Source organism: Grampus griseus (assembly GCF_964374135.1).
Source record: "Grampus griseus genome assembly, chromosome: 20".
Lineage (NCBI taxonomy): Eukaryota > Metazoa > Chordata > Mammalia > Artiodactyla > Delphinidae > Grampus > Grampus griseus.
Genome location: NC_139014.1, coordinates 13,515,239 through 13,537,725, shown reverse-complemented (window position 1 = coordinate 13,537,725; position 22,487 = coordinate 13,515,239). Strand labels below are relative to the sequence as shown.

Sequence of the window (22,487 nt, the reverse complement as noted above, 5' to 3'; positions counted from 1 at the left end):
GAGTGCATAAAGGGTAAGACAAAGTCCTTGCCTTGAAGAACTCAGCCTATAAAAGTCTCTTATCAATTATAACTTAATTAAAAAATAATCCTCTATATGTCCTTATAAAATCCTTATTTAATTTCTAAATTTAGTCTAACTTAGTCTGTAGGCAACCTAGAGATCATTTGCAACTAGTATTTAAAAGCAATTACACTTTTCTACTTATTTTAAAAATCAGTAATTTGCTTCCATAATATTTACAGGCCGAATTATTAAACTTTATAATAAAGACTTTATTAGGACCCTACACAGAAGTTCCTTCCAAACAGACAAAAGTTGGAGGGAACAGGGAATCTTCCTCTGGCCTCTCCTCAGTCAAAGGCCTCTGCTAGTTTGAACCCTGACCGGGCAAGTTTCACTGAAGAAGCTGTCTTCAAGTACAATTAAATCAGGAGTCGTGAAGAGCTTATTGTCAATCTATGAATTTCGTCTGCTTGTTTGCTCTGGCTGAAAGAATTCATCAATCAATCTGAGATTCGTCTCTTATTATGGGTTCTTATAAATTAAATCATAAATAACTCAGAATCTAAAAACTGTGACAATCCTGAATAATCTTAACCCCCGTAAAAGGATCTGTAAATCATAAAGGATATGCTAAAGTTCAAAGTTTTTTTGTTTGGTTTGTTGTTAATTAATTAATTTATTTATTTTTGGCTGCGTTGGGTCTTCGCTGCTGTGCACTGGCTTTCTCTAGTTGTGGCGAGTGGGGGCTACTCTTCGTTGTGGTACGTGGGCTTCTCATTGCAGTGGCTTCTCTTGTTGCGGAGCACGGGCTCTAGGTGCACAGGCTTCAGTAGCTGTGGCACGCGGGCTCAGCAGTCGTGGCTCACAGGCTCTAGAGCACAGGCTCAGTAGTTATGGCACACGGGCTTAGATGCTCCGTGGCATGTGGGATCTTCCTGGACCAGGGCTCAAACCTGTGTCCCCTGCTTTGGCAGGCGGATTCTCAACCACTGTACCACCAGGGAAGCCCCATAACGTTCAAAGTTTTAAGAAAAGCTTAGGAACACACAATTTTATGTCTGGGTGCCTGTAAGTAATTCTTAAATGGTTCACAAAAAAGATAAAAAGACGATAAACATCGTGGAGACTCCTATTTTTCATTTCTGCTGAGAAGTACTGTATCACTTAGTTTAAATTGTCTGAGCAAAAGGTCCCACTTAAAGTGAGCATAACTGTTAATATATGCTGCTATCTTTGGTATTTCTTTTCTCTCAGATTAAAGAGAGATTAAGAATGACTAAGGAATTAACACAACATTGTAAATCAACTATACTTCAATAAAAAAAAAAAAAAAAAAGAATAACAAGGGAGAACCTCTTTGTTAACTGCAACAGTTGTAACTAAACTTTACAGAGTGCCTGACCTAAATGAAGCCTTTCTCTAACGCAAATTAAGTTGAGCCATCAGGATTCTGTATAACATGGGCTCTAGAACCACACTTGAACTTATATTATGCGCTAGAATTTACTGGAATTTAAAAAATATATATATTGTGACCTTTCAGGTTAAAAGAGGTTTCAAAATGATTTATTCAACAGAGACTTTCACAGCTCATAAATGTTTCAAGTTACTCTTGGGAAACTTAGTTCATCACCTGAAAAAGTGATTTCACTTTTAACAAAAATAAATTTGAGTTTATTTTTAAGAAACAAAAGCATCCATTTCTTCTACATAAAGCCTTTCGTTTGTCCTAAACCCGAGTTAAAACAGGAAATTCTACGGTCAAAAGAGACTTTTTTTTTTTTACTATCTAGAAATATATTTCTGTAACTGAAATTAACATCCTAATCACAGAGGTAATCTGAGGGATAATGTTCAAGCCCTGGGTATGTAAGAAGGTAGTGCAAGGAGGTAAAGAACCGGAGAGGATGGCAGGAGATAAGCACAGGCGTGTACAAGGCCCCTTCCCACCCTGCCTGTGGAAACGCCCTCTTCTGTTCCCCATGAACACAGATGAGCTGGGACAGCTTCCGACTGTGATAAAACCATGTTTTTCCTAGAATCACTGTTTCTTCAATGGTGGTTTTTTATTAAAAGAAGAACTATTCAAATGGATGGTAAGAAATTCAGCTTGTATCAATACACAAATAAGTTTACTTAAAAACACCTCCGTTACATATTTTTAAAAGTTTCAGAATCTCTCCCCACCAGTGTCCATAAGCTAGAATAGCTTCACGTGAAACCTGCAGTCTGACCTAGGAGAATCAATAAGTGATGGTCTAGGTACTTGCTCAGACATTTCTCTTGTCACCGAAGAGACAGTCACAAACAAAACACATCTCTTGCCTGGTTGAGTAGGAAGAATCCACATAAAAGAGCTTCATAAAACGTCTATGAAGGAGAACTGGTAGTATCAGAAGAGTTCCAGCACTTCAATTGAATATAATTCTTTATTAGTCTTTTCTTGATTTAATTTCTGTAGCTCACGAAAACTTACTTCAATCTTGTTGAGCTCAGAACAAATGCTTATCTAAAGAAAAAAGTTCCAAAATAACTTTTACCATAACTTGTACATATGGATAAATCCTCCACAATTACTTAGGGCTATTCCAAGAAAAATTTTAATAAATTATAGTTTTGGTGCTTCTTGGTTACAAACAGAATTCAGTATAATCAAATAATTACATACCTGGGATTTCACAAACTTGTAAAGACTTAACAGTAGCCTTTTTGCTTCTGGTATCATTACCACAACAGTAAAATTAGCATCTAGAAGTAGACATATCCAATCCATAATCTGAAGATAAACAGGAAAAGGAGTTAAGATTTTAAATTTAATTTTAGGTTAATTCACTTTACAAAGTCCATAATAGTATCAAACAGTTATAAGAAAAAATAAGTCTTCTTTACAGAAGTCTGAACATTTTAGAGATGAAGGAATTTCTAAGCAATCGAAAAAGCCTCTTTTCTGCTTTTCTACTTGTCATTTTACAAGCATAATTGGATCTTTTCCATCAGATTAATCGGTAAAAAGAAAGCCACAGTGATATTTAATCCAAGGGAGAGCTAGCACTTTTTATTTTAAAAAATTCTTGATAACTACTCGCAGCAACAAAAAAAAGAACCCACTCATCTCCTATTCTGAAATATACACTATGACCCAAGAATAAGGTGTCGTGTATTATAGATAAGGTACCAAGAACTAAAATAAAATTATTACTATACATTTATTGAAGTATCCTATGTAGTCTACACCTTCAAATGGTGTTAACATGCAAATATCAGTGTCATGAAAAAGCATTAAGGAAACCAACTATCCATTTGCAGGGAGGGGGGAAAGCTGATACCTATGTAACTCTCTACACCAAAATAAACTTTATATGTATCAAAGAGTTAAACAAAGAAAAGGAAAAGAAATGTACTAGGGGAAGACAGGATGGCTATTTTTACACTCTTAGAGTGGGAAGGGCCTTAAGCATGGCGTACCCAAAAAGAAGCAGTAAAGGAAAAGCCTAATAATTTTGACAGCATGAAAATTAAAAACCCATCTATGGCAAAAATTACACTAAAGCAAGTAAAAAAGAGTGATAGGAAAAAAGTATTTGTAATACACTTCATAGAAACAGACTAATTTCTCTTAATATATGAAGAATAATTTATAAGGCAAAATGATAAAGACAGGAAATGCAATAGAAAAATTGGACAAAGAACCTGATTAAGCAGTACACAAAAAGGAATATAAATTGGCAAGAAATGATGGTCCACCTTTCTTATTATCAAAGAAATGCAAATTAAAATAAAACACTTACTTGTTACCTACTTGACTAGCAGAGAGTAAGGTCTCAGATCTTGGTGGCCATAGTACCTCTTGTCACAACCCTTTGGAAAGGTAGCCTGGCATTTTTTTTTTTTTTTTTTTTTTTTTTAGCCTGGCATTTTTGAAACTAAAAATGCATGCACCCTTTGTCCAGTAATTTCACTAATGGGAATTTACCCAAGAGGTGTTCTCTCATAATATGCAAGAATATTTCTATAAAGATGCTCACTGAAAGTTTGTTTACAATAGCAAAAAACTGTAAGCAATTTAAATGCCAATCAATAGGGGACTAACAAATTAAGATTTTCTATAAAATCAAATAGTATGCAGTGGTTAAAAAGAATGTGGCAGATGTATATAGCCTGATTCAGAAAATGTGTAAAGGGCTTCCCTGGTGGCGCAGCGGTTGAGAGTCCGCCTGCCAATGCAGGGGACACAGGTTCGTGCCCCGGTCTGGGAAGATCCCACATGCTGCGGAGCGGCTGGGCCCATGAGCCATGGCCGCTGAGCCTGCGCGTCCGGAGCCTGTGCTCTGTAACGGGAGAGGCCACAACAGTGAGAGGCCCGCGTACCGCAAAAAAAAAAAAAAAGAAAATGTGTAAAATGTAGCAATGAGTGAAAAAAAGACAAGCTGCAGAATAGCATGCACGTGATCTAATTTGCATTAGGAAGACAAGAGAAAGATAAGTTAAGGTACAGAAAGCAAATTTCTAGACATAAATGCAACTCTTAGTATTGGTTATCTCTAAGAGGGACTTGGGATTATTAGGTTATTAGGAGGACACTTATTATCACTCTCTCCCAATGAAGCTGAGGAAATTCTTGAAAAGGGTCACAATAAAGAATCAGGAATTTAAGATGAATTTAAGTTCCTTAGTATAGAATTATGGCTCTAAAAAATCCATCTACCAAATTGAGTGATCCACTCCAGTGGTTTGTGTACTGGTGAGGGAGGAGGGTCGTAGGAACCACGAGACAGGGAGAAATCAGTTCCTGGATTCCAGATTCTGATACTATATATATACATACATACATACATACATATATATATATATATATATATATATATATAAATAAAACACCTTTTTTTTATTTAACATATTTTTCCCAGCATCAGATCAAAATAAAAAGATTACCTCACCTGGTTCAGGGTTGGAGGGTGTATTCCAGGAAGAGTCATAGTAGCATTTTCACTACACTTCAGATAAAGGAAATACAAATACTGGAGAAATAGCTAGGTGTTGGGGGGGAAAAAGAACAATCACTTTGATAGGAAAATTTTCTCTATGTGAAGCTAACAAAGAGACTGGAAAGAATTTTAAGAGGCTACTGAATTTAACTGTACATCAAACAGATATGCTAGACATCAGGGGACACATGAATCAAGTGCACTCCCTGCCATCAAAGGAGAGTTCATTTGGTTTGGGAGGGGTGGGTGAGGAGTTTATTTTGTTTGTAAATAATAAGTAGAGAAGAGAGAATCCTTCTCTGGGCAATTCTTTTTAGTTCCTACTCGTTTCTAACTTAGATGGATGAACCCGGCCTTCGGGTCTGGCACCAGGAACACGTCAAGCTCTGCCTCCTCCAGGTCACTCTAGTCTCCCAGGCACGATTTTTCACCTTGAGGGCTGGGAAATCTCTTACTCAGATGAAAGAACTTTATAACCTTTCGAATGCCCTAGAAGCTGCGTAGAGTTAAGGAGCAACACTTAACCCAGAAATAAAATCCTGTAGGATTCGTAAGAACACTCACAGTGATGTGTTGTGCTGGGATGTCCTTCAAATGAGGCAGAAGAAACGTCTCGCTATATGCTGAATGAAGAATTGCATTTCTACTTGGGAATAAAGGAAAATCTCATTTCAACCAATAAAGACTTTTCTACTGAAATAATGAGTAATTCCCTTCCCCAGTAACATTTTTCTAAATTTATACAAAAGTTCTACTTTTCTAGAAGAGTGTTATCACTGAACATCCTCCTCGTCACTAGAGATCATCTGGAATATTTTGCTATTATAGATAACTGGTGTTTATTCAGTATACTAATTTTTAGAAGTGATAGAGCTTCTATCTTAGTACAGCTTCTTAAATAAGGTTTAAGTAAGTTGTTTGAACACAGCATTGAATGTAATCCATTTTCAAGCAGAAACTGAAAAAAATTGAAAAAAAGAAAAGGAAAAAACCACCTTAAATTATCTAATTACCCCTTAGTTTTTGCTTGGCATTGGACTACATCCCTGGGAAAGAGACAATACAAGGGAAATGGTTTCAAAGGATACAGTAGCGCTGCTCTTTTCCCTGTAACAGGGCATGAAGTGCTCTCCTCTGTTGCAGCCTGAGGCTTCTCAATCAACTCCTGAGCACAATTCTCACAGTTATCTTCTTCAGGATTGAAACCATTTTGAAGAATTTCAGTTTGTTGTTCTATTTCCCCATCTTGTATAGTAGCAGTATAGTCAGAAACTGACTCCATATTGATATCTGTTTCTTGAAGACTGTCGTCACCAATGCTATCATGTTAATTGAAAGCAGGAAATAATTCTTACAAGTAGTTGAACTTACTGGAAAATTTTTCATTTTCTAAGACTTTAAAGTTTTAGAAATAAAATAAAACAATAGATTAAAAATGCAGTGAAAGTAAAGTACCATCAGCTTCTAACTTACCTCAAGAAAATTTTTAAGCAAGCGCAGGTGACTGACTCAGGGATGTCAGGGAACTGCTGTAGGCAGATCTGTAGGATCTGCACATCCGTCTTTTCTAAGGCAGACTCCATTAAGCCAGGGCACAAGCTAAGACCAAAAACATGAATCATTTATACATATTAAGAAACTCTCAATTGCAAATAATTCATAAGGCTTTTACAGAGTATAAAAATCAGAACTGCAAAAAACAAGGTCAAAAGAGTTATGTGTATAAAGTTTGGTGTACAGAAACATTTACCTGTATAGAAACATTTACCTGTAAGAAAGCACACGCGTTTGGATAAGCTGCATCAGACAGTTCCGAGGATAAAACGATGGTTCTGCTTTATATCTTCCCAGAATTCCTATTACTACATCCCCAATAATAGTATGAAAGTCCGGGGTCCGCTTAACAGCCAAAAATTTACGTAGTTCTACTTCAATATGTTTTTCTGAATCTTTCTGAAAGGGCAGAAGTAAAGAGTTCAGTGTGGTACATTAATAAATGTCGCTCTGCACTTAAAAGTTCCTAGCTTAACATTGTCTTAAATCACTAACAGCATTCATGCATTCCTGTGAAACTGGAGTTGATACTACAATTTACTGGACAAAGACAAAATACAAAGAAGAAAAAAAAAACTCAAGGATTTAGAAATCAAAATTTCTAAGAAGCTAAATTACAAACATTCAATGCAAAGGTGAATGAGATATGAGGCCACCACCATCACACTGATCTCACAAAATGCTTAGTGAGAGTCAAATAAGCCAAAGCATCACTCTGACAACCTCAATATACTATACAAATGTTAGCCATAGCTCTAAAAATGATCACAAGAGGAAGACAGAATAAAAAGTACACAGGATTTCTTTTAACCATGAGTTGATTTTTCGTATTTCTAATATTTTAAACTTTACCTGTACGGCTGCTAAGAGTTGTGTGGATGGTGGGACCTCCGGCTGTACACTCACTTCAATTTTCCTTCTCCTTAACTGGAATTCAGTAAATTGATTAGGATCTCAAAACAACACAAAAGATGCAATAGACATTTAGAAGAATATAAAATGTCCCAAAGAGACTGGCACACTTTTGCTCTAATCACAAACTTTTTTTTTTAATTTATTTATTTTTGGCTGCTTTAGGTCTTCGTTGCTGCGTGTGGGCTTTCTCTAGTTGTGGCGAGTGGGGGCTACTCTTCATTGCGGTGCGCAGGCTTCTCATTGCAGTGGCTTCTCTTGTTGCGGAGCACGGGCTCTAGGAATGTGGGCTTCAGTAGTTGTGGCATGCGGGCTCAGTAGCTGTGGCTTGCGGGCTCTAGAGCATAGGCTCAGTAGTTGTGGCACAGGGGCTTAGCTGCTCCGGGGCATGTGGGAACAGACCAGGACTCGAACCCGTGTCCCCTGCATTGGCAGGTGGGGAATCTTAACCACTGCGCCACCAGAGAAGTCCATTCACAAGCTTTTTTAGGGTTTGGTTTTCTTATAGTGAAAAGTGGGTCTATTTCAACTTTTAACTTAAATATCTTTAAGGTTTTCATTTTTCATAAATAAAATCTCTATACTCTATTATTACTAATTGCAAACTGGTCCATTTTTACACCTGGGTCTTACACACATGCCCATAAAAACTACTAGACGACATGTATCACTTTCGGATAAGGGCTGTCAGGTTACTGGGTTCAAGCTTCAAATCACCCCATCATTAAGAGCAAGTTGTAAGAGTTGTACAAATATGAATTATTAAAATAATTCAGCCTTTTCTGTTTTTTAACATCTGTAGTAACATTTCTATTTCAACTATCAAACTTACGATTCTCTTTGACTGCTCTGAGTTCTGAGATCCAAGTCCATATCCCTGTGATGTTTCCCAGTTTACAAAATGAGTCATGGCATGAATGTCTAAGAAAACACAGAACACACAATTTCTGGAATTTTTTGACCTATTGGTATTTACCCAGCCAATCAATCAAACAAAGAACAATAAAACAACAACCACTCACGCACAATTCAAAAGCGGCTTTAAAGTCCATTTCATTCTACCAATAACCTCAGATCAGTAAATCATAATATCCTAAAAGGCTATATGCCCAACAGATGAGGCCACTGGTAAACCAAGGAGGGAAAAAGCATTTCTGATTTTGTCTGCAGGACTTTCCCGTTGCCCCTAAAGTCAGAACACTGGCGTTCAAAATGCAGCGTAGCTCTTTAACCTGCAGCAGTATCTGCAATGTGGACTGTTCCCAAGGTAGCTTCCTGACCAATAAAATCTGAATGAACACTGGCAAATTTCAACACTAAGAACAGGTTATGCAAACCAATAGCTGTGAAAATCTACATATCAAACTAGAAGTTTATAAATTGGTTTTTAGTAATAAAACATTTAAGTTCCTACCTGGATCTTGACCATGCTTGAGTTTTCCAAGAGCACCTGCTAATGATGACACCTCACACTTGTATGGGATTACAGTTAGAAATTTTCCATGTAGCATAAACAAATTTTCCCCATGATACCAGAGCTACAAAAAAGTTATCAAAAATGTAAGCAATCCTTTTTCTCTTCTAATATCTGATTCAACAAAGCCATATAACTTATAACAATAACTTGTGGTGGAAGTAATCTTAATATAACAGAAAAGGATAAGGTGAAGTTAAGCAACTTTCCAGAATAATCTCATATGTTCAATTTATTAATTGAGGTAGGTTTACAAAGGTCTTATTTTTGCCCATGTCTGAATAAAGCATAATTTAAAGATAATTTCTTTTGACTCATAAAAATTTGATCAACACATATATTTAAAATAAATGAATTGTTTAAAATAAATATTGTCAGTATTACACATCTATTAACGTGATACTCACAAAGGCTACTGTAACACAGGCAAACTGTTTTGATGTACGAAATGAAAAAAGCAGAATTTAACAGTTTCTGTCTCATGATCTCAATTATAAAATTGTAAAACTGAGACAGGTATATGAACAAAAAGCTCAAAGGAACACGGAAATCAAAAGTGAAGTTTGTTAGAGCAGTGGAATTGTGAACGGCTAATCTTGTGAAAATTACTTGTTTAAATATAAATTAGAATTCTATGCTAAGAAACATAGTCTCCTTATCCTCTAAAGTACAATGATCAACAACATCCCATATCTTGATTTATTTATATCTTATATTCACTAAACAACCAGTACTTACTGAGTACCTTTGTTAAGCACTGAAGATATGATGGAGAACAAAAAAGACAAGGTCCCTTGCCTCAGGAAGTTTACAGTCTGGTCACCTTAAATTTTAATTCTTTAAGTATTCTTATGTAATTCCATGATAACATTTAACATATAACCTAAAAGACTAATTTATTAGGCAAAGTAACAGCCCTTGGATATAGTTCAAAATACAAAAGTAAAAAGATAAAACCAAAGTGAGATTAAAAAGTTTTGTTAACTAGCTAACTGTTCTCTCCTGATCTATAATTAGCTTATAATTTAGTCTTTTGAAAGTGACAAACATAAAGAAACTATAAAAATAACCAAATTAAATATAATCTCGCAGGTAGAAAATATTTCTTAATTTATTTTAATCAAAACTGATAAAATATTTAGATCCGAAGAGGTCTCTTCCCTTACAGTCTATTCGTCAGACACAAAAATAAGTACATTTGAAAAAAACCCCAAAGTGCAAAAACTTACTTGACCGCTGGTCCCTTGTGGTAACTCTTTTGAAGTCTGTAGTGTTTGAAATTTTGTATTCCATATGGAGAGGCATTCTATAAAATAAGACATACAAATTCAGAAGTTGGGACTTCCCTGGAGGTCCAGTGGTTAAGACTCCGCGCTTCCACTGCAGGGGGTGCGGGTCTGACCCCTGGTGGGGGAACTAAAGATCCCGCATGCCTCGTGGTGCAGCCAAAAAATTAAAAAAAAAAAAAAAAAAGTCCCAAGTTCAGAAGTCAGCCAAATATAAATATATGGTGCTGGGGGTGAGGAGAAGGGAGGGAGGGAGGAGGGAAGTCATAGTTAAACACATAGGTCTTGCTTTATTAAGAAGAAAAATGAGTAATGAAGACAGAAATTCACAGATATGCGATATCATGACAAGAAGTGGACACATATGCAGGCAGGGGGCATATGGGAATCTGTGTACCTTCCCCTCGATTTTGCTGTGAACCTCAAACTTCTCTAAAAAAATAAAGCATTTTTTTAAAAAATTAATGAATTTTCTATTGAAGTACAGTTGCTGCACAATATTACATAAATTACAGTTGTACAATATAGTGATTCACAATTTATAGTTATTATAAAATACTGGCTTATTCTCCATGTTGTACACATATGCTTGTAGCTTATTTTATACATAATAGTTTGTACCTCTTACTCCACTACCCCTATCTTGCCCCTCCTCCCTTCCCTCTCCCCACTGGTAACTAGTTTGTCCTCTGTATCTCTGAGTCTGCTCCTTTTGTTTTATTCACTAGTTTGTTGTACTTTTTAGAGTCCACATATAAGTGATGTCATACAGTATTTGCCTTTCTCTGTCTGACTTATTTCACTTCGCATGTCCTCCAAGTTCATCCATGTTGCTGCAATGGCAAAATTTCATTCTTTTTAATGGCTGTGTAGCAGTCCATTATATATATATATATGTACACACACACACACAAATATATATACACACATACATATCTACACACCCACACCACTTCTTTACCCACTCATCTGTTGATGGACACTTAGGATGCTTTCCTATCTTGGCAATTGTAAATAATGCTGCTATGAACATTGGGGTCCAGGTATCTTTCTGAATTAGTTTGTTTTTTCAGATATATACCCAGGAGTGAAACTGCTGGGTCATATGGTAGTTCTACTTTTAGTTTTTTGAGAAACCTCCATACTGTTTTCCACAGTGGCTGCACCAATTTACATTCCCACCAACAGAGTACGAGGCTTCCCTTTTCTCCACATCCTCGCCAACACCTATTATTTGTGTTCTTTGTGATGACAGCCACTCTGAGAGGTGTGAGGTGATAGCTCATTGTGGTTTTGGTTTGCATTCCCCTGATGATTAGCGATGTTGAGCATCTCTTCATGTGTGTGTTGGCCATCTGCATTTCCTCTTTGAAAAAATGTCTATCCAGTTCTTGTGCCCATTTTTCAATTGGGTTGTTTTTTTGACTTTGAGTTGTATGAGCTGTTTATATATGTTGGATATTAATCCCTTATCAGTCATATCATTTGCAAATATTTTCTCCCATTCAGTAGGCTGTCTGTTCGATTTGTCAATGTTTCTTTTGCTGTGCAAAAGCTTTTAAAATTTAATTAGGCCCCAATTGTTTATTTTTGTTTTTATTTCCCTTCTGTTAGCAGACAGATGCAAAAAACTATTGCTGTGATTTATGTCGGAATGTTCTGCCTATATTTTCCTCTTAAAAAAATAAAGTCGGGCTTCCCTGGTGGCACAGTGGTTGAGAATCCGCCGGCCAATGCAGTGGACACGGGTTCGATCCCTGGTCTGGGAAGATCCCACATGCCGCGGAGCAACTAAGCTTGTGTGCCACAACTACTGAGCCCACGTGCTGCAACTACTGAAGTCCGCACGCCTGGAGTCTGTGCTCCACAATGAGAGAAGCCACTGCAATGAAAAGCCCACACACCGCAACGAAGAGTAGCCCCCGCTCGCCGCAACTAGAGAAAGCCCGCGTGCAGCAATGAAGACCCAACACAGCCAAAAATAAATAAATAAAATTTTAAAAAGAAAAAAGAAGTCAATACAGATGCTGCTATGGAAGGCTCTCTAGGATATCTCAGGTAAGTGGATAAATTAAGGTATACAACAGAGGATAAGGTATGCTACCATTTGTGTAAAAAGAGGAAGAAAAATAAGTAGTAGTATTTGCATATATTTTAAAAAACTCTGGAAAGAGACATGGGAAACTTTACTGAGGTTACTGAGTTTTTTTGGGGTTAGACCAGGAACTAGAGAGGGAGGATGGGGGTTGAGAGGAGAAGCACAGCTTGGTAAAGTGGCTAAAAGCCAGGACTTAAGAATGGTAAGATATATGGCGTAAGAGTCAACCTACTTGGGTTGAACCCTAGTTCCACTACTTAGTTACCTAACATCTCAGTTTCTCATTTGTAAAATAAGGGTGATAATAACTAGACTTTCTCTCATAGGGTTGTTGGAGGATTAAATGACACAGATAATGAAATAATACAAGTAAAACACCTGGCACAGGACAGTATACCATAAGTGGTAGCTCCTATCTTAAAAAGAAGAAACAAAACAAAATACACAAGGATGGCCATATCAAGTTTGTAGTCAATAGGGAGCCTGGCCTGAACAAAGCAGAGAGTTCTTGCTTTGAAATTGGGAGAAGAGACTGGAAAACGTGGACAGGGTCTAGACTGTGGCGAGAGTTGAATGCTAAACCATAGATTTGGAGTTTTATAGTGTAGGCTGGGAGACCCCAATCTTGCACTAGCCAGGAACAACTGTGTCCTTCATGATAGACTACAATTGTCTGTGTGGAGGGGTGTTTGGGGGTGAGAAGGTGAGGTGATGATGAAAATCCTGCTCTGAAGTCACAGAGACAAAAGGCACACTAGGGCTTCCCTGGTGGCGCAGTGGTTGAGAGTCCCCCTGCCGATGCAGGGGACACGGGTTTGTGCCCCAGTCGGGGAAGATCCCACATACCGCGGAGCGGCTAGGCCCGTGAGCCATGGCCGCTGAGCCTGCGCATCCGGAGCCTGTGCTCCGCAACGGGAGAGGCCACAACAGTGAGAGGCCCGCGTACCGCAAAAAAAAAAAAAAAAAAAAAAGGCACACTAGTAGTCCCCAAATTTCAAGCTGTCTAAGACTAATGAATTTATATTCTGCTAAAATGTCACCAAGGTATGAATTCAATCCTCTACTGCAAGTCTTACCAATGTTTCCAATGCCTACAGGCTGGCACAGATATTTGCAGTTTTTATTTAAGACACTGGTGACAAGCAAGGTAGTGAGTGATATAGGAAATGTTTTAGAGAAACTGATCAAGGCAAGATGAAATCAAAGACCTACTCAAGAATTAGGAAGCTACAGTGAAAAAGAGAATGAATTAGGGTGGTAATAAATAAATGAAAAAGAAAGAGGAGACTTAAAAGTACACTTTGATGGAAAAAATCCAAAGGACTTCTTAACTGATTGGATTTTAGTTACCCTTAGAAGCTGATAGTGGTGGTCCCAGGACTGCTACGTGATCTTGATCCAGGATGGTGAGTGCAACACCACTTCGAGCATTGCCAGACACCACGGACTTGAGCAACAGTGATGGAACTACCCTCTGATTTTTTTCTGGGTCACTTGGATGTACTGGTATCAAGGTTTCATATACACATCCATCAGAGCCTGTTGGAAACAAGTATTTATTGTTCCTTATTGGATAAATGATAGTTCTATATCGGTTATAATTAAATGTACTAAGTTGTTAATAAGATTTTACCAATTTGATAGAGAATCCAACCAGAAAAATAAACAAATGTAATAATCACATCACTCTATGCTTTCCCATAAAGAATATACTACAAACCTAAAGTTGATGGAGGAGAAATATTAATAAAAATCTCAGTAAGAAATGTCATGATAACCATGAAATAAAAATTGTAAATATCTGTAATAACTTAAAATATGAGGGGACTGCCAGGAATACAGACAATTCAATCAGTAAAAGGCTGTATCTCTTATTAGAAATTAATTAGCATTCTGGTCTAAATATTACATTTCTTGTTACTCCAGCACCCTAAAACCTTATTAAATTGCTGGGTTTTGTAGGTCAATTGTATTTTTGGCAATTTCATGTGGTTCTAGCTATGTTACATGAAGATTTTATGACCCTTTGGTTCAGATTCCCTTACTTCAATGTTCAAAAGCTAAAACATAACTCACAAACTTCTGTGTAACAATTAATATGTCCTATAGGTTAAACTTTAAGAAAACCAGTCCCTCTTAAGCAAAGATATTAAGCGGATTCCAATGACACTCTAGACATGATGAACGAAGGGAGCCTTTTTCTTAACAGCCACTGCAAACGTTTGCACATTGAAAAACTTCACAAAGATTTTAAACTGTGATAACATGAAAATGTTTCCTAAATACTGCTCTGTTTCTTCCTCCCTTAACCTTCCCAAAACAACTTCAAAAGAAGCCATAAAGGGCTGGGGGGAGAGAAGACCACAAAGGCATTTTTTCCCCCAGATGCATAAGACTGGGATTAAACCTCAGAACATTAAGTAGAGGTAAACTCCAAGGAATTAAAAAATAATCTGTAAAATGGTGGCTAGTAAGAGTCCAACACTGCTCTGTTAGTGTCCTTTTACCCACCTGTCTCTGTCACTGCTCAAAAGAATGGCAAACTATAGGTTGGAAAAGAGGAATGGGGAGGCCATGCAGTACCAACCTTAGGTATTTCATGGTTCACTAAATACAATATCAAAAAAACTGGACTTATCATAATAAAGAGTGATTTTTCCTTTTTTACTGGTATTATATTATTTACTGCTTATGATAAAATTTTAAGACATAAAATTTACCTGCAGAGAATTACTGACCTGTTGCGTGACTAGACATGGCAAAATGCAAAAAGTGAAGGTATAAATGCTTGTAAGGAAGCATGGAAAGGGAAATACTACAACAGAAAACTGTAAAAACTGAAGACTCGAACTTAAAACACTATCCTGTAATACCCCTTTATTTATAAACTCTGAAAGTTTAAAAAAAATACTTACTTAATGACATCAGAGAGATGAATTTCCGATGCACAGATGTACTAAAACTCTGTGTAACCGATTTTTCTTCTTGTCCAAGTAAAAGTGTGTATTTGCTTAGGATACGTGAGTTAAACTTTTGTACATAAGCAAAGTAATTTCCATGCTGGAAAATAAAAAGTTATTTTATTTTAAAAATATTCCCATTTCCACCAACTATATTTAAATGTTGAGACCAGCTGTTGCCCCACTGTAATTACTTTAATGAGTGCTTAAAAACCTCTTGTCCAATTAAATTTAAAAAGTTATAAAATATATTTAATTCAGGCATAGAAATAATTATAACTAATAGATTTTTCAGTATTTTAAAAATATATTAAAATTTTCTGAAAGAAATACCAAAGTCCAATTTTAGTTTTAAAAATCATACAGATGACTCTGAAATGTCACAAAATGGGCCAGGAATTAAAGATATCGCTTACTTTTTCAGTAATAAAAATCAGCACAGGATGCCTAAATACCATAAAAAACTTTGTCCACCTAAAAAAAGAAAAAGGAAAATTATAAAATGCAAAATCACTAGTTGAAACACACCATCAATCTAAATTTAAGAGATTACCTTTTATTAAATATTTTTTAGAGCCAGAGAGGTAGCAGAGAACACTTAATTCAATGTTTCAAAATATCTACCACAGGGACCTAGAAGGCATTCCTCCGTCAAATGCATCTCTGGATTAAATGCAAGTTGCTGAGCTTCCCAGAACTTTAAAGACAATAACGTGAACTATAAAGTACCAAGGGCATGTAAGACAAGATGCGGTGTTCCCCAAACTTAATTGACCCACCCCTCCTTTTTTCAGAGTCATTTTGGGGCCTAGTGTTCTCAGGAAAACATTAGCGTCTCACCTGCCTTCTTCAAGTGACAGCGGGAACTGAGGCATAGGGAGGGTAAAGGGCCTGTAACCAAGGCTGCACAGCCATTTTCTGGCAAAGTGGGGATTAGAACCCAGATTCTCTACCTATATCTTTTTGCGTAAAGATTTCCTCCAAATACAGTTGCTCACACTTTAGAGGCATTCATTGGGTCTAAGATATAACTGGTCACTGTCCACATTGTTGAGTGACTACGTACAAGTCTTTGCTTGGACCTTTAAAGATTTAGTTTACACCAGGTGGGCCGGGAGGGGCAGCAAGTTAACTAAACAGGAAATGGGATGAAAGAATAGGGATTGGATAGATATAAAACTGTGAGATTTCCTTCTATCATTTGTACGAGTCATTTCCCAAGTTTTATTCCAGAATCTGGGAAAGAAGGGGTCTCAAAGCATTATCCTGATTCCACTAACAAGCTGCATATTTCTTCAGGCGAAAGGGTTCTGATCTTGGCAGTCAGGGCTATATGACAGAAGATTCCGGTCTTGTGGGATTACTCACTTAATTTTCAAATAACTGACTATCCAGTTCTGTTATTAGGACAGGACTCATTTGGCCCCAGTTTCCTCAATCACTTATCACGCCAGAGGCTTTTGAGGGATGTGATTTTGGCTACTTGTCTTTTAGATGGTTTTCAATCAGCTTACTTTTATCATGTTTATAATCAAAATACTTTTGAACAAGGCAAAGAATATAAAAAACACAGAGTGCATTTTCTTTTTGGTAAAAATTACAAGTATTAGAACTTACTTAATCACTTCTTCATGAGAGATAACAGTTTCAATTTTCTGCTGGGGCTCTGCAAGCAAGGCCTCTAAACCACGAATGGCACCTTCCTTGAACAGCACCAAGGGTTCTGTCCCCTGTATTGAATGTATCCTATATACCTCAGCGGACAACTAGAAGAACATAAAAACATTTAAATTTTTATTCTAAAGGAACTGCCACCTAATAGAATCAGGATATAGAAGGCTTATCTTTTTTTTTTTTTTTAAATAAACTTATTTGTTTATTTTTGGCTGTATTGGGTCTTCATTGCCGCGCGCGGGCTCTCTCTAGCTGCAGCCAGCAGGGGATACTCCTCGCTGCAGTGCGCGGGCCTCTCATTGCGGTGGCCTCTCTTGCTGCGGAGCACGGGCTCTAGAGCGCAGGCTCAGTAGTTGTGGCTCACGGGCTTAGCTGCTCCACGGCATGTGGGATCTTCCCGGACCAGGGCTCGAACCCGTGTCCCCTGCATTGGCAGGCGGATTCCCAACCACTGCACCACCAGGGAAGTCCTGGAGAAGGCTTATCTTTAAGGGACTGATTTGCTTTCATTTTTACTCAATTTTGTTTCATAATTATGTATGGTTCCAAAGTTAAATCTAACATAAAATACATTCAGAAGTCTAACTTTTGATCCTATTCTCTATCCTCTCCCCTGCTCACCCCCATATGTAATCACTTTTATTCATTTTTGGTTTATCTTTCCACTGTAAATACTGGAGGTTAGGCTATAACCTGGGTCTCTCAAAACTGGAGGTGAGGAGAGGTACAAACAAAGGCACTAATGCAGAGTTATAAGCGGTTCTGGTATTAGAAAAAGAAAGATGCCATATATGAATACATGAGCCACACACACATATATATATGTTTGTGTGTGTGTGTATTTATGTATGTATGTATACATAGCCTGCAAGCCCAGGAAAAGAAGTTAACACCATATGTAGGATTAAAAAAACAACAAAAAAAACCCATTGTGTAAAATTCAGGATCGTGTTACTTCAGGGTAAACAAAATGACTGGAGCCAGGTGGCAGCACAGGTAGCTGGCTAGAGGTTTCAAGGGTCCGGGTGACAACTGCGGTTGTATGTGAATCAGCTCTGTTGTGAACCAATTCTAAAATATGCCAATTGTATTTAGAGTTAGACATTTAGAGCCATAAAGAACTTTCAAGATTAACCTAGTTAGAGATCTTCATTTTATAAGACAAAGTTAATTAACATACTTTAGGTCATTAGGAGAAAAGGCACAGTTAGTCATGGTTCTTTTTCACTGCAGTATGTGCCACTTTTAAAATGTATAATGCATAAAACTTGCAGGGTCTGTTCTACCTATTTTAAGAAAGAGAACAATGAAGTTCATTTGCTCTTGCAAGGGACACACCACAAACATTTAAACTCATGGAAATAACTATCAATGTATCATTCATGAATTATTTAAATCCTCAACCTCATATGAAAATAACATATCGTGTAACATTTTATAACATATTAACTCATAAGTTGAGACATTTTACCAAGACATACTGTAGGATAGCTAGAATGAAAAACTGGTTATAACCTTTATGTCATGTTCACAGACACTTTAAGATAAATAACTGCTACATTACAAATTATTCCGTCTCACCAATAAACTAAATAAATGTGTTGGAAAATCCAAAGACTTACTGTCGCTTTAAATACTTTATCCAGGTTTACGTCTTCATTATTCCATATTCTCAAGACCTGAAATAAAAACATACAAGTTAAAAAAGCATTCCAATTTCCATTTACATACAACATGAATAGTTAATAAAATTTGATTTGTTTTGTATATATTATATAAAAGTTTTAAAACTCACCTTATTATCATGTACAACAATATACTCTCCAGTTTGAAAGTTGCACACAGCTGGACATGTTATAATTTGACCTTGTTTCACTGACCAGCTCCCCAAGGGTTTCTGATCAGAAACCTAATGAAATGAACATACAATATTCAAAAAGTCAGTTTCAGACATTAAAGCGATTAAATTTACATTCGGAAGAAATCATTAAAACGATAGCATTTAACAAATCTCCTAAATTAAAACAATAGCTAGTCACAAAAAGACAAATACTATGTGGATTCCACTGAAGACAGAAAGTAGAATGGTGGTTGCCTGGGGTTGGGGAAATTGGGAGTTATTATTTAATGAGTACAGAGTTTCAGTTTTACCAGATGAAAAGAGTTCTGGAGATGGATGGTGGTGATGACTGCACAACAATGTGAATATATGTACTTAATACCCTGAACTGTACACTTATAGTCATTAAGATAGTAAATTTTGTTATGTGTACTTTACTACAATTAAAAAAAAAACTTTAAAAGAGTAGTTAAAATGAAAATATAAGTTCCTAAAGTGAAAATAAGTAAATTAGTATCGGCACTTTGATAATGAACAATATTAGTATATTTAAAAAACTGATGCAGTTGTGCCCTTGAACAGGGGCATGAGAAACAGAATAAGGATAGCCGGCATCATGCCAATTCTAATCAGCCACTCTATTCCTATGCAGGAACTGCAAAAAGTCCACTTGACAGCCAGGTAAAAACCAATGGTGTCTTCAGAAGCATCAAAACAAGCAAACAGTATAGTGTACTGTTGGCAACCTGTTCCCCAAACTTCAAAGCAGACAGCTAGCTTTTTTTTTAATTGAAGTACAGTTGTTGCACAATATTATATAAGTTACAGGTGTACCATCTAGTGATTCAGTTTTAAAGGCTATACTCCACTTATAGTTATTATAAAATATTGGCTATATTCCCCCTGTTGTACAATATATCCTCGTAGCTTATTTTATACATAACTGTTTATACCTCTTACTCCTGTATCCCTATTTTGCCCCTCCCCCCTTCCCTGTCACCACTGGTAACCACTAGTTTGTTCTCTATATCTGTGAGTCTGCTTCTTTTTTTGTTATAATCACTAGTTTGTTGTAGTTTTTAGATTCCATACATAAGTGCTATCACAGTATTCGTCTTCCTCTGACTCTCTTCACTTATCATAATGCCCTCCATGTTGCTGCAAACGGCAAAATTTCATTATTTTTTTAATGGCTGAGTAGTATTCCATTGTATAGATGTACACCACTTCTTCATCCATTCATCTATTGATGCACGCTTAGGTTGCTTCCATATCTTGGAATGGAAGATAATAAATAATAATAAATCATGCTGCTATGAACACTGGGTGCATGTATCTTTTCGAATTAGTGTTTTTGTTTTTTGGGGGTTTTTTTGGATATATACCCAGGAGTGAAACTGCTGGGTCACATGGTTGCTCTATTTTTAGTTTTTTGAGAAATCACCATACTGTCTTCCATAGTGACTGCACCACTTTACATTCCCACCAACAGGGTACAAGGCTTCTCTTTTCTCCATGTCCTCACCAACATTTTTTTGTGTTCTTTTTGATGACAGCCATTCTGACAGGTGTGAGGTGATATTGTGGTTTTGGTTTTCATTTCCCTGATGATTACCGACGTTGAGATACCCAACTTCTTAAAGACACAGAAAACTGTTCAGCAGCTCACATAGAAAGAATTACTTTCTATGGAACCACTAAAAGCAAAGTTTAGAAAATGTGCTAAAGCAGTCCTCAGGCTAAATGGGGGGCGGGGTGTGTAGAGTTCAAGGGACGCAAATCCAGGATTCACAGGGTGAACCATAGCTGGAAACAGGTCACTCGGAATCAAGATGCCTACTAAACTGCCAAGAAAGCAAAAAGCCAAAACAAAACACCGACAAAACTTTCCCTCCTAATGAGTGAGTAAGAAGCGTACGGACACAAGGTTAAAGCACTGTTTCTGGCAGTGACACCTTCTCCCACCCCACCAATCTCCGTTCAACCCTTCTGCGGGCAGCTGGGGTGACAGAGACCCCAGAAGGGGATCTCAGCAAGGATATCTCCGGGAGATATGAAGCGAAAGCACAGGTTTCCTCTCCTTTCCTTTCCTTTCCGAATCTAGCCCACGTGCACTTAGACGCTCTGCCACCTGCAATTCGGAAATATGCCTCTCCGGGAAAACAACCGAGTCAGATTCTAGACCTCATTCAGCGTCCCCAAAAGGCCACAACGGCTCTCCGCTAAGCCCGCTGCAAGACCTCTTTCCAAAGCTGTGAGAAACCTGAGGTTCCGGCTCCGAACTCAGAAAGGGGCGAGACAGCAGCGGGGGCGCTCCGATCCTATTGCTCTCACCTTATAGAGGATGACGGTCCTGCCGCTGTCCGTCACTAGAAACTGGTCTGTTTTGTCGCTCTGCTCCACTCCAAGGGGTCCGTCAGGCCCGGAACCCAGCGGTACCGCAGTCAACGTGAAGCCTTCCTCCAAGGCTGCCATTTTGGTCCAACTTACGGAAAGCCGCGCGTCCGTCCCGGCAGGCTTCGCGCTTTCTCTCGTGAGAACTGGATTAGTTCTCGCCGACTGGATTAGTCACTCGCTAACTGAGATACCTGCTCGTTGAGCCGGCGACCTCTGGCGGGTAGAGATAGCTAGCGGCGCCGCGGACGCCGTCGGGTAGGCGGGGCCTGGAGTTTGCGTCTAGACTCCGCTTCCCAGGCCACACCGCCGAGTCCCGGTGTACTGCTCTAGACGGGAAAGAATGGGCGGGCGGGGGAGATCTTACCTGTTAGGTACTGCATCCGCTGCCCCTTATTCAGCTACGGACTTGAGAGGCTGAAGGATGAGCGTGGCAAGTGGCCCAATATAAATAAACTAGATTTTTTAATTTGAAGCGAACTCTGGGAATTACTAACATGGCTTCATAGAACAGTGTCCCAAAGGAAAAATATTTCTCTCTTCAGATTAACTCTTCATAACGTGCTGTACCTAACTGAAATGCCTAATACCCCCTGCTTCTCAGAACCCGCCACAAAGGTCTAGTCTGCAGCCTTTTGGGCCTCCCAGGTTGTCTGTCCCCCCTGGCTCTCCGAGCACCCGCGGGGAAATATCTCCAGGTTACAGGAAATTCAGACTTGTCTGATGAAGCAGGTGACGTTCAAGATCCCTCTGGACAATTTTTGGCAAGACCGTTTCTGGGAGAGATTTTTAAGATAAACATGACTGATTCCATCAATAATAGAAAAACTCAAAAAAGATAAATTATGCATGTTCTTAGGGCGAAACCACGTAAACAGGCAATTGTTAACAGATATGTACTATGTGCTACATCACAAAGCAAAATGCCTCCACATCAGTTTAGATTAAGCATCCACACGGATCACCTTGTGTGTGTTTGCTCGTGGCCACAGCATTATAACACAGGAGATAGGAGATTATGCAGCTATTATGAAAGAATCAAATGCCTACAGTAAATTCTTTTTTTTTTTTTTGGCCTCACCATGCAGCATGTGGGATCTTAATTCCCCGAACAGGGATGGAACCTGTACCCCCTGCAGTGGAGGCATGGAGTGCTAAACACTGGACCGCCAGGGAATTCCCTACTGTAAATTCTTAATAAGGCTAATAGGTATTTTTTTTTTTAATTTTTTTTTTGGCTGCGTTGGGTCTTTGTTGCTGTGCGCGGGTTTTTCTCTAGTTGCGGCGAGCGGGGGCTACTCTTC

The 22,487-nt window shown here is 38.0% G+C and overlaps 1 protein-coding gene across 1 annotated transcript; it reads right to left on the bottom strand.

Moving 5' to 3' along the window:
- Positions 1-1,747: 1,747 nt before the first annotated feature.
- Positions 1,748-21,264, bottom strand: NOL11 (nucleolar protein 11; the record flags this gene model as incomplete). The annotated part of the gene is made up of 18 exons (XM_082679615.1): positions 1,748-2,515; positions 2,675-2,782; positions 4,944-5,036; positions 5,556-5,634; positions 6,080-6,310; positions 6,465-6,590; positions 6,760-6,944; positions 7,398-7,472; positions 8,290-8,378; positions 8,872-8,995; positions 10,161-10,237; positions 13,666-13,854; positions 15,231-15,375; positions 15,692-15,749; positions 16,893-17,041; positions 18,572-18,628; positions 18,745-18,858; positions 21,124-21,264. The coding sequence occupies 18 exons, from the start codon at positions 21,262-21,264 to the stop codon at positions 2,399-2,401; spliced, it is 2,157 nt and encodes a 718-aa protein (XP_082535741.1). The 3' UTR covers positions 1,748-2,398.
- Positions 21,265-22,487: the final 1,223 nt, after the last annotated feature.